Source organism: Schistocerca piceifrons, chromosome 4 (genome assembly GCF_021461385.2).
Source record: "Schistocerca piceifrons isolate TAMUIC-IGC-003096 chromosome 4, iqSchPice1.1, whole genome shotgun sequence".
In the NCBI taxonomy this organism is placed as follows: Eukaryota; Metazoa; Arthropoda; class Insecta; order Orthoptera; family Acrididae; genus Schistocerca; species Schistocerca piceifrons.
The window spans coordinates 477,298,533-477,311,836 of NC_060141.1; the positions used below are offsets into that span (position 1 = coordinate 477,298,533).

General features: G+C 39.1%; 1 protein-coding gene across 4 annotated transcripts in view; it reads left to right on the top strand.

The window, feature by feature from the left end:
- Positions 1 to 13,304, top strand: part of LOC124796439 (segmentation protein cap'n'collar) — a 423,990-nt gene that overhangs the window by 317,520 nt on the left and 93,166 nt on the right. For all 4 annotated transcript variants that reach the window (XM_047260634.1, XM_047260635.1, XM_047260633.1 and 1 more), the window contains exon 6: positions 4,855 to 5,143. In XM_047260634.1, coding sequence (XP_047116590.1) covers positions 4,855 to 5,143 — 289 coding nt within the window. The remainder of the gene's footprint in view (positions 1 to 4,854; positions 5,144 to 13,304) is intronic.

The following is a 13,304-nucleotide window of genomic DNA, read 5'->3' on the forward strand; positions in this document are numbered from 1 at the left end:
ATCTGACCGAGATCATTGACCCTTCAAGGCCTTTTCAAGGGATGAAAGACATTGTAACTACATGGGGAAAAATCAGGACTACAGGGCAAGTGCCCAACTGTCTCCCATTTGAGTTGGTATAACTTGTACATTATGACATTTTCAATATGTGGACATGCATTACCATGAAGCAGCAGCACCCCTTTGCTCAACATTCCACAATAATGGTTTTCGATAGACGTGCTGCCTCGTACACATTTTTCATTCTCTGGTTGATGTCTGTTGGTGTTTGTCCTAGGGCAGCCGAGAAAGAATAACAGTATGTTGGTCATGTTTGGATGCACTGTAATAGTGTCACCATAGTTCACAATTCCACATTTACCCCATGCACATTGGAAAGACATAAATGACACTCTAATCCCTTGCCTACTTGTCGGTGCTAATATAACTGCATTGCAGTCATGCTACGCTGCATACACACTGCAACAGTGCTCTCAGAGAGAAACTTTTTGATCACACCTTATATCTCCATTTGGAAACACAACTTCACTCTTCCTCTATCCCACTAGACCAGAGGGAATAATTTATTAAATTGAGCAGAATTACAGTTAGTACACTTTACATGTTTGAATTGGGAAATGATTCATTGTGCCATTTGGAATAGCTGAATTAAAGATCATACAAAAGACTATGTGATGTGCATAGTAGGTAAGACACTGCACTCACATTTGAGAGGAGTGTGCTCAAATTCCCATCCAGTCACTCAGATTTAAGTTTTCTGTGGTCTCCGTAAATCAAATATCACAAATGCTGAACCAACTCCTTTGAGGAGGAGACACAAATTTCCTTTCACTGATGGCTAATATGCAGTATGAGATCAACGAAAATAAGTAACAGTGTCACATCCAAGTTTGAACACACGTCAGATATGATAACAATTTGATTGCTTTCGAACATGGTTATTTTAACTTGGGTCTGTCAACACTGTATTGGTTGGAATTGCATTTTGACTAATTGACTGTATCAAGCATTTGTAATTGGTTCTATAACACACACTCATAATGCAGAATTTGTAATCACTCATTAAAGAGGTAGTAGGCATGTCAGTATTCCAGCATTATGTTCTCTTCATTGTTATTCATATCTTTTTCAACCATCATTGGAGTCAAGTCCATGTAGTTCACTTATAGCATTATCAGTGTATGCCTTGCCAGACAGTAAGTATGCTTGACACTTCCAGTGATTCAAAATTACAATTGCAACCAGTAACATTTGTTAACAACCATAAGTGGAAATAACCATCTTCAAAAAGGATGTAAAAGCTGTGGGCCTATCCTGGATAAAACATTTTCTCTGCCCACCAATCACTAACTGTGAAAGCGTGCGCACAACATCAATAGAAAATTTAACTAACATGAATTCTAAATTGATATTTATTAATGCTAAAACAGTCTGTTAAAGATAATGGTGAAAGAACATAAAAGTACTTCATGTAAAGTCATGTCATGAGTGTTGTGCATTGAATCAATAGCTATTCTGTTTGCCTTGCACTTGAACATAAGAAACTGATACAGATAGAGACATTTCTTCTGAAACTGAATGTTCTCTGAAATATTTTAGCATATTGAGTTTTGTTCTGTGTAATTGCAATTCATCAAGAATAAGAAGCTTGTTCCTTTAATTTCATCTATAGCTACATCACTGACACATGTACACTATTAGCAACCATATGATGTCTGGCAGAGTATACATAGTATCATTCTTGTGTCCCTTGTGTGTGTGTGTGTGTGTGTGTGTGTGTGTGTGTGTGTGTGTGTGTGTGTGTGTGTGTGTGTGTGTGTGTGTGTGTGTGTGTTAGAGAGGAAGGTGGGAGAGAGAGAGAGAGAGAGAGAGAGAGAGAGAGAGAGAGAGAGAGATATTGCTGCAAATTATGTTCGATCACAGTAGTGAATACAGAGCTGGTTAACTTAACTGTCCTGTTAGATTAATGGCTCTAAGCAATCTTCCATTCCCAGGGATGAATAATTGATGACTAAAAAAAGCAAATGAAACTGTATACTTAATCACATTACAGCTGCCTGACACATTCTGTAAATGTTACATTTTTTGCCAGCAGGGTCTGCTGTACAATTAGTTTGCCATTTGTTTCATTTTTGTCTACAACAGTATCATTCATCTTTAGACTGATATAAAGGCAGCTGTCCTATAATGATGTCTAGTGTGAAATTCGTCACTTATTTATGATCCGTTGTTTTAATTTTGTCAAAAAGCTTTTAGCTGTTTCCCAAGGAACAGCCCTCACTTAAATTCATGAACAATGTGTACTCAACATTTCTTATACTTTGTGGTAAACTGTGATGGTTATTTAAATTAATATTTAACAGATTTCTGGACTAATGTCATTATATCTCATGGTGTAATCCTCACAATTACTCGCTGAAAAAACCACAAATCACCATTTTGCCAATATGCAGCACATAGGCAGAGTCAACAGCCAAAGTAATTGTAAATACAGAGGATCTGAAAAAGAGAAATGAGGTAATATTAAATATAAATTTAAGTGTTAGGAAGTATTTCCTGAAAGTATTTTGTCTGAAGTGTATCATTCGACAGAAATGAAAATGTGGGTGACAAATGATACAGACAAGAAGGAAACAGAAACTTCTGAAATGTGATGTTACAGAAAAAAGTTGAATATTAGATGAGTGGATCAGATAAGAAAGGCATTGGATCAAATTAAGGGGAAGACTCTTGTAGCAACCTTGATGAAAAGAGTGGATAAGTTAATAGGACACTTCTCGAGGGAGGGGGTGTGTGTCTGGTAAAAATTGTAGAGGGTACCAAGACTTGATACAGAGTAAGATATTTGAAAGGATGTATGTTGTAGGAGTTAATCAAAATTTAAAAGGCTTGTACACAATCTACTAGCATAAAGAGCTATCCCAAACCAGTCTACAGACATCAAGCAATAACAACATGATTACCATTAGAAGCTCCTTCCCAAATATGCCTTTCATGTATAAAAAATGTAGTGACATGCTGCCCATTTCTAGACATATACAGATTGGCTACTTCTAATTGAGAATGCCTCTGTTGTTTAAATAGGAATTGTTTAGGAGGAATGACTTTAACTTACAGTTAGAGCAAGTACTAACTTTTGTCTGTCAGATTGGTTGATTGGTTGGTTGATTTGGGAGGGGGACCAAATAGCAAGGTCATCGGGCCCATCGGATTAGGGAAGGATGGGGAAGGCAGTCAGCCAAGCCCTTTCAAAGGAACCATCCCGGCATTTGCCTGAAGTGATTTAGGGAAATCACGGAAAACCTAAATCATGATGGACGGATGCGGGTTTGAGCCGTCATCCTCCTGATTGCGAGTCCAGTGTGGTAATGTCTGTCAGACATTTCATTTATGCAGATAGTATATATTTTTTGCAGGAGGTATATATTTTTTGCAGGAGATGCAGTTGTTTTTATTATATTGTTTGTCATAAGTTTATAATTCTACCCCCAGTATCCCGTATCAGTCAAAGTTATTTGCGTTGAGACATTTTTCCAATGATTCATAAGTGTTTCTATGAACTCATTATCATGGAGTAGTTCACTAATTTTTTGTAAGGCTCAGATGGTATTGTGAATCTGAGCCAACAACACTTTCTTAATGCTGCAACAATGATTCCTACACCTAATACAATCCTTGGAGTAGATTTCTTAGGAGGGTATGTTAATCTATTTTACTCTTACAAGATTTAGGTGGAAACCGGTATAACAGTGCCAGATTTTGAGAATAAGTTGGAACAGATAACCTTGTAAATCATGACAGACTTCATCAATCTGAATAGGACATAATGTACTCTGCGTTATAATGCAAATACTATGAAAGTTGGAAGTAGTCAATTTTGTTTGCTGGGAAACAAAACAAGTGGAACTGTGGTTTTAGCTACATAAATTCTGAAAAATTTTATTGTATCTGTTCAAAAATAATTATCATCTGATTAACACTGTTAAAAATTTTCTCAGTTTGTAATGAGCAGACTACACATTAAGTTCAATCAGTAGGTAAAATCAAATTGTATATGAAGATGGTATCTGTTCTTTCAGACATGTCCAAAAGAACAGATACCATCTTCATATACATATATAGTTAAGGCTCACTGGCCATTTGACCCTCTTCTTCTGTGCAGATGCACAAACAGTGCCCGAACTCATGGGAATCGGCGATAAAGCCACGAGTAATGAGTATAATGGGCAGGGGCACTATGAATATAGTGCGGGACAATAAGTTGGGAATGTGGTTCTCGCTGACTCAGATGGATAGAATGTGTGCCATGTTAGCAGGAGATCCTGGGTTTGAGTCCAGATCGAGGCATACATTTTCCACTGTCCTCGTTGACTAAGCTAAGGGTATTCATTTCATTGTAAAATCAAATTGGATGAATGCAAGATGATGAGTGTAAATATTTGTATTGGCTGCCTCCATGGTCTATTGGTCCGACACTGTTGCCTCCCAACATGGTCCTGCATTTGAATCATAGCACCCATCTCATTTTTTTCTATTGTGAAAATGTCTGGGCTGGGATCCTCTCAGCCTTCTGAGGGTAAATGAAAAGCTGCTTAAGTAAATAAGTTGTGCAAGCCACTGATGTGAATGATCAAAAGATTTGCACCAGGCTGGGGGCCTAAAGTCTTTTCTTTTTAACATTTGTGATAATAAAACAGTGCACTATTTGTAGATAAAAAGTTGAGTGTGAAATTGGAAATGAAAATGAGCATATTAATTTATATTAGATTTAATATTTGCACATGTCTACCCATGTGGTCCTGAGCAGCAGATAATACTAGATTACAATAAATGGAAATTTGCAATTTGTTCCAGGGTCGTGTGCCGGTGGTGCGCACAGCTAGTGTTGAACAGCGCTGGCAAGACTTGGCAAACCTGCTGAGCCTACCTGGAGAAGGTGTTCCTGGCCACACAAACTACCCGCATCATCATCCTCATCACCCACATGCACACCATCCACATATTGGCTATGGCAGCAGTACAGCTGGAGGTGCTGTTGGTGGTTATGGAGATACTGCGAGGGGAGTCCTGCTGCACAATGCCACGCTTGCTCCACCTGTTGGGGACATGAACGCCACAAGTCCATACCATGGCCATTCTGTTGGTGAGTACTCACAACAATTTACTCATACAAATTCATTTTTCTTGTATGAATGTCTTGCTCATGGATTACTAAGTTCTTAGCACTATATTCTCTAGAATGAAATTTTACACTCTGCAGTGGAGTGTGTGCTGATATGAAACTTCCTGGCAGGTTAAAACTGTCTGCTGGACCAATACTCGTACTCTACTGACAGAGCTATCCAAGCATGACTCAAGACTCATCCTCATAGCATTACTTCCACCAGTACCGCACCTCCTACCTTCCAAACTCCACAGAAATTCTCCTGCGAACATTGCAGGACTAGCACTCCTGGAAGAAAGGATTTTGTGGAGACATGGCTTAACCACAGCCCAGAGGATGTTTCCAGAATGAAATTTTCACTCTGCAGCAGAGTTTGTGCTGATGTGAAACTTCCTGGCAAATCAAAACTGTGTGCCAGACCGAGATACGAACTCAGGACCATTGCCCTTCGCAGGCAAGTGCTCTACTGACAGAGCTACCCAATTACAACTCACAACCTGTCCTCCTAGCTTTACTTTCACCAGTACCTCCTCTCCTACCTCCCAAACTCCACAAAAGTTCTCCTGCGAGCCTTGCAGGATTAGCGCTCCTGGAAGAAAGGATATTGCAGAGGCATGGTTTAGCTACTGCCTGGGTGATGTTTAAAGAATGAAATTTTTACTGTTCAGCAGAGTGTGTGCTGATATGGAACTTTCTGGCATAGTAAAACTGTGTGCCGGACTGAGACTCAAAGTCGGGACCCTTGCCTTTTGTGGGCAAGTGCACTACCAACAGAGGTATCCAAGCAAGACTTGCAACCCGTCCTCATAGCTTTACTTCTGCCAATACCTTGTCTACTACCTTCCAAATATCACAGAAGTTTTCCTGTGAACCATGCAGGACTAGCACTCCTGGAGAGAAAGGACATTGCGGAAACATTGCTTATCCACAATCTGGAGGATGTTTCTGGAATGAGAAGTCCAGTCCAGCACACAGTTTTACTTTGCCAGGAAGTTTCATATCGGTGCACGATCTGCTGCAGAGTCAAAATTTCATTCTGGAAACATCCCCCTGGCTATGGATAAGCCATGTCTCCACAATGTCCTTTCTTCCCAGACTTCAGTCCTGCAAGGTTCGCAGGAGAACTTCTGTGAAGTTTGAAGTTTGGAAGTTAGAAGACAAGGTACTGGCAGAAGTAAATCTGAGAGAATAGGTCTTGAGTCATGCTTGGGTAGCTCAATTGGTAGAGCTCTTCCCATGAAGGGCAAAGGTCCTGAGTTCCGGTCTCAGTCCGACACACGGTTTTAATTATGTTCTCTTTTTCTGTTTAGTACTGATAAATACATTGTAACAATACAGTTACTTTTATACAGCATACTTATCAATTCACTGATACCACACCCATATTATTCTTCAGAATCTGATACTGATAAAATCTTTGGAAACTTTTGTCTGTGAAACATTTAGAATTTTCAGAAGTAATGTCATATTTTCCTATTGAAGGCATTTTACAAAGTTCTTTTAAGCCAGTATTTATTTCTATTGCCCTTATTTATTATGTCCAAAGGGGTCTATCATTGACCACTAAATGTTATGTGCCAAATACATATTTTAAAAAGGTATTAATAATATTTCATTGGATGTTATTGTTAATATGATGTTTTTAACTACCTTTATATCTTTGGAAGATGCCATGTACCTACATCTACAACTACATACATACTCCACAAGCCACCATACAGTATGTGGTGGAGGGAACCCTGTACTACCACTGCCTGTTTCCTTTCCTGTTCTACTTGCAAGTAGAGTGAGGGAAAATGACTTTATATGCCTTAATATGAGCCCTAATTTCTCTTATCTTGCCTTCGTAATCTATAGGCAAAAAGTAGTTTGGTAGCAATAGAATTGTTCTGCAGCCAGCTTCAAATGCTGGTTCTCTAAATTTTCTCAGTAATGTTTCTCAGAAAGAATGGTGCCTTCCCTCCAGCGATTCCCAAAGAATCTCCACAATACTTGCACATTGTTCTAACCTTCCGGTAACAAAGCTAGTAGCCAAACTCTGAATTGCTTTGATGTTTTCCTTCAACCTGACCTGTTGTGTCTCCCAAACACTCGAGCAGTACTCAAGAATGGGTCGAACTAATGTTCAAAACAGTTTTGACATTTGCGCATATGACCCTAGTTTGTTTTTGCGCCCTAAAACAAAACAAAACAAAAAACAAAAACAAAAAAAAGCAGCAGACAAGCCATGCTGTATTTGAGCACTACAGATTTGTTTTTCCTACTCACCTGCATTAACTTAGGTTTTTCCATATGTAGAGCTAGATGTCAACTAGAAATTTTGTCTGTCACCTTGTATCCTCCTACAGTCACTCAATAATAACACCTTCCCGTACACCACAGTGTTATCAGCAAACAACCACAGATTGTTGTGCATCCTGTCTGCTAGATCACTGATGTATATAGAAAATAACAGCAGTCCTATCACACTTCCCTGGGGCACTCTGACAATATCCTTGTCTGTGATGAATGATTGTCATCATGAACAATGTACTGGGTTGTGTTATTTAAGAAGCCTTCAAGCCACTTGCATATATTGAACCTATTCTGTGTACTCTTACCTTCAATAACAATCTGCAGTGGGGCACCATGTCAAATACTTTCCAGAAATCTAGGAATATAGAATCTACCTGTTGCTCTTTGTCCATGGATCACAGTATACCATATGAGAAAAGGGCAAGCTAGTTTTGCATGAGCGATGCTTTATACAACCCTGCTGATTTGTGGTCAAGCTTTTCTGTCTTCAGGAAATTTATTATATTTAAACTGAGAATATGTTGAAGAATTGTAAACCAATGTTAAAGATATTGGTCCGTATTTTTGCATGTCCACTCTTTTACCTTTCTTGTATGTAGGAGTCATGTGTGCTTTTTTACAGTTGCTTGGGGCTTTGCACTGGGTGATAGATTCACAATAAATGCAAGCTAAATAAGGAGCAATTGTCATAGAGTTCTCTTTGTAAAACCAATTGGAACTCCATCCAGTCAAGATGACTTATTTGCTTTCAACTATTCCAGTTGTTTCTCTATGGCAGGGATGCTTATTACTATATCCACCATTTGGGAATTGGTGCTATGTTCAAACAACAGTATGTTTGTAGGCTTGTCCTGCATGAATGATTTCTTAAATGAGAAGTTTAAAATTTCGTCTTTACTTTTGCAATCTTCGACTTCCACATGAGACTGATCGAGTGACTGGATAGAAGGCTTTGACCCATGTAGTAATTTTATATAGGACCAGAATTTTCTTGGGGTTTTGACAAGATCTTTTGCTAAGGTATTATAGTGATACTTGCTGCATACTTTTTGTGTCAGTTTTTTATATATATATATATAGTTGCATGACTTTCTACCAACGTTTGCCTGAAATCATTTGTGTACTCACGTTTGAACCAAAAGTACAGCAATATTTGCTTCCTCGGAATTTTCTGAATTTCATTGTTAAACCACAGTGGGTCCTGCCCTTCCTTAATCCACTTACTTGACACATACATCTGCAGAGCATTATGCCCCTAATTCCTCTATGCCCATCAAACTGGAACTAAATGATGTCAATTCATTGCCTGAATGGCATGCTAACAACTACCTATCTGCTCTTTCTAGCAAAAATAATGTCCTAGTCTTCTTGATTGATTTATTAGCTTTAGTAACCATAGTCACTCTGATGAAATTGTGGACACTAATCCCTGTCTTGCTACTGACACCATTGATAAGATCAGGTCTGTCTTTAGCGGTAAGTTCTAAAGCAAAATCTTGAGACCGTACAGTTGGCTCCAAACCAAAGGACCCTAATCAACTCTGGAAAGCATGCTGCAAATTCCAAGCTGTGCTTGAACCTTGCATGTGAGACCAGCACCTTCAACACTTCTGCCAGCTGTCTATGTGAACTGAACTGAGAATGCCTCAGAATCCAAGTGAAAGACATTGTTGGTTCCAACATGAACCATAACCTGTACACTACTGCACTCTGCACGCTAGATAACGACAGGCAAAGCCTTCTCAACATTTCGGATGAAGCCCACCAGCAGACATAATGGATGCACATTAGCTTCCTTTTTAGCCTGAACGCTATTTCCCTAAGGGGATCCACAACATCCTTGTGTGCCTTCTTGGACCCTGCTGAACAAACAGCCACCTGTCCACTTGCAGGGCAAATAGATAAGGACTTATGGCCAGTCTCCACATGGGCCTTCCATTTCAATGGATGCAAAAGTGTTACCACCCACCAATCATGCAGCTGTGTGTGTGGGTCCTCTGTGTCATGTATACTAGGAGACACCTCTGCAGCAGAGCCCATGGGCAAATCAAACATCACCTGAAAAGCCCATTGTGCTGTGTCAGATGCTCTGCCATTGCTACGCCATGAGGCAGCAGCCTGAAGATGACTGACCATAGACAAAAGCAGATTCAACTCTTTCGTGAACTGCAGCCAGCTCGTCCTGTGTTCACACGCAGCATGCACACATCTCATGTGATGTCACATGTGATTAAGATTAGAACATTGCTGTGAAAAAAGTGCATATTACTGATTATTGGCAGTTACTGTCTCAAAATAGCTGTTCATGAAAAAGTCCTGGATTGGCACACAGTGCTAAGCAACTTGTATAAAAAAAAATTCTGTGCAGTTAAAAAGAAACAACAGTGTGCAATAATGTTTTATCTTTATACACACAAACTGAGTGATGGTTTTTGATAAAAATGCAGTTAAACTTGTGTGTCAAATTTGGATTCAAATGCAGATCTCCTGTGAAAGAAAACAACCAGGTTCATAGTTTTACTTATTTTACTATCAAGAAGTTTTACTTTAGTGTACACTCTACTGTAAAGTGAAAATTTCATTCAGTGAAAATTTCATTCTGGACTTATCCAGAAACAAGACATAAAATGCTGAGTGTTAGTGGCTGCAGTCATAATGAAAAACGGTCAACTGACAATCATTAACTGTGCAGGAAATTTTCTTACTTGCTCCAGAGTTTCATGATACATTTATACCATATCATATATGAATGAATGGATAATTTAATATGTGCAAAGCAGTATATTTTTCTCTGGAGCTGATACCTTGGGAAAGAAGTGTTCCACTACAAAAGGTAGCTTCTGTTGCCTGATAATATTCCTACACTCTTTGTGTTAGTTGTAAAGTAGTGTAATTGCAGTCTTGTGCATACCTGTTAATTTGGACTAAGTGTGCTTTGCAAGCGACACCACAACACAGCGACTGCTGGAATGACTGAATACACACTTCAGTCGTTCTTTCAATCACAAAAATTGAAATATTTAAAGCATAGGTCTGAATTCTCAAAACAGTAAATCTGAGAGAATTTAAATGCCTATGTGGGTAGCCTCTGAAAGTGTTCCCTGGACAGGAAATAAGTTTAGGCATATAATTATGCCTAAGACGCCAACAAAGTAAACATCCTCCGTGAAAACCTTCACTATATGATGAAACTACCCATTTTTGATAACAAAATCTAATAATTCCATGTTTCTATTATGAAGAAGGGCTTTTGTGGTTGTTGTCTGCCGTAATGAAATTTATTCATGCTCTTTAAATTGGGATTTCACTTAGTTTCTTAACGCTGGAGCAGGTGTGCTGATTCTCGCAACACAAGTGGGTGTGTGGTGTACTTTGTACACATGTAAGGGATAATTGTTTTTATGTTACCAGGGTAAACCTGTACGAGTAAAATCACAGTTTAATCTTGGTTAAATTAAACAATGGGGAAATAAACTTAGATTATACGAGCTAAATCACTGTTTAACTAAACAATAATAAAATAAACTTTCATTGTATCGTTCTGTTGACACATGCAAGTGTTACTCCACAGTAATGACCCCCTCAGAGTATTAATCAGCATAATCCCATCAGATCTCTGTCAAATGCTTATTCAGTTACTAATTATCTCATAGGCAGCTTCTTCATTGCGTAATTTTGCTGCTAGCTTGTAATCTGGGTCTCTTTTCTTGCAAGGATCATAAATTTTTTCTCACCTGGCTCATTATTTATTTTATATTCCTGCTTCTCACTTGGATGTACAACAGTAAAACTTATCACTGTGTTAGCTGAAGCAGTAATGAAGGATTAGATTGTTGTTGTTGTTGTAATCTTCATCTCCCAGTACCTACTGCAACCTACATCCTTCTGAATCTGCTTAATGTATTCATCTCTTGGTCTCCCTCTACGATTTTTACCCTCCACACTGCCCTCCAATACTAAATTGGTGATCCCTCGATGTATCAGAACATGTCCTACCAACCAATCCCTTCTTCTAGTCAAGTTGTGCCACAAGCTCCTCTTCTCCCCAATTCTATTCAATACCTCCTCATTAGTTATGTGATCTACCCATCTAATCTTCAGCATTCTTCTGTAGCACCACATTTCGAAAGCTTCTATTCTCTTCTTGTCCAAACTATTTATCATCCATGTTTCACTTCCTTACATGGCTACACTCCATACAAATACTTTCAGAAATGACTTCCTGACATTTAAATCCATACTTGATGTTAACAAATTTTTCTTCTTCAGAAACGCTTTCCTTGCCATTGCCAGTCTACATTTTATATCCTCTCTACTTCGACCATCATCAGTTATTTTGCTCCCCAAATAGCAAAACTCATTTACTACTTTAAGTGTCTCATTTCCTAATCTAATTCCCTAAGCAACACCCAACTTAATTCGACTACATTCCATTATCCTTGTTTTGATTTGTTGATGTTCAGCTTATACCCTCCTTTCAAGACACTGTCCATTCCGTTCAACTGCTGTTCCAAGTCCTTTGCTGTCTCTGACAGAATTATGATGTCATCGGCGAACCTCAAAGTTTTTATTTCTTCTCCATGGATTTTAATACCTACTCCAAACTTTTCTTTTGTTTCCTTTATTGCTTGCTCAATATACGGATTGAATAACATCGGGGATAGGCTAAAACCCTGTCTCACTCCCTTCCCAACCACTGCTTCCCTTTCATAGCCCTCGACTCTTATAACTGCCATCTGATTTCTGTACAAATTGGTTCAAATGGCTCTGAGCACTATGTGACTTAACTTCTTAGGTCATCAGTCGCCTAGAACTTAGTACTAATTAAACCTAACTAATCTAAGGACATCACACACATCCATGCCCGAGGCAGGATTCGAACCTGCGACCGGAGCGGTCGCTCGGCTCCAGACTGTAGCGCCTAGAACCACACGGCCACTCCGGGCGGCTCTGTAAAAATTGTAAATAGCCTTTCGCTCCCTGTATTTTACCCCTGCCGCCTTCAGAATTTGAAAGAGAGTATTCCAATCAACATTGTCAGAAGCTTTTTCTGAGTCTACAAATGCTAGAAGCGTAGGTTTGCCTTTTCTTAATCTTTCTTCTAAGACAAGTCGTAGGGTCAGTATTGCCTCACGTGTTCCCACATTTCTACAGAATCCAAACTGATCTTCCCCGAGGTCAGCTTCTACCAGTTTTTCCATTCGTCTGTAAAGAATTCGCATTAGTATTTTGCAGCTGTGACTTATTAAACAAATAGTTCGGTAATTTTCACATCTGTCAACACCTACTTTCTTTGGGATTGGAAGTATTATATTCTTCTTGAAGTCTGAGGGTATTTCGCCTGCCTCATACATCTTGCTCACCAGATGGTAGAGTTTCGTCAGGACTGGCTCTCCCAAGGCCATCAGCAATTCTAATGGAATGTTGTCTACTCCGGGGGCCTTGTTTCGACTCAGGTCTTTCAGTGCTCTGTCAAACTCTTCACACAGTATAGTATCTCCCATTTCATCTTCATCTACATCCTCTTCCATTTCCATAATATTGTCCTCAAGTACATCGCCCTTGTATAGACCCTCTATATACTCCTTCCACCTTTCTGCTTTCCCTTCTTTGCTTAGAACTGGGTTTCCATCTGAGCTCTTATATTCATATAAGTGGTTCTCTTTTCTCCAATGGTCTCTTTAATTTTCCTGTAGGCAGTATCTATCTTACCCCTAGTGAGATAAGTCTCTACATCCTTACATTTGTCCTCTAGCCATCTCTCCTTAGCCATTTTGCACTTCCTGTCGATCTCATTTTTGAGACGTTTGTATTGCTTTTTGCCTGCTTCATTTACTGCATTTTA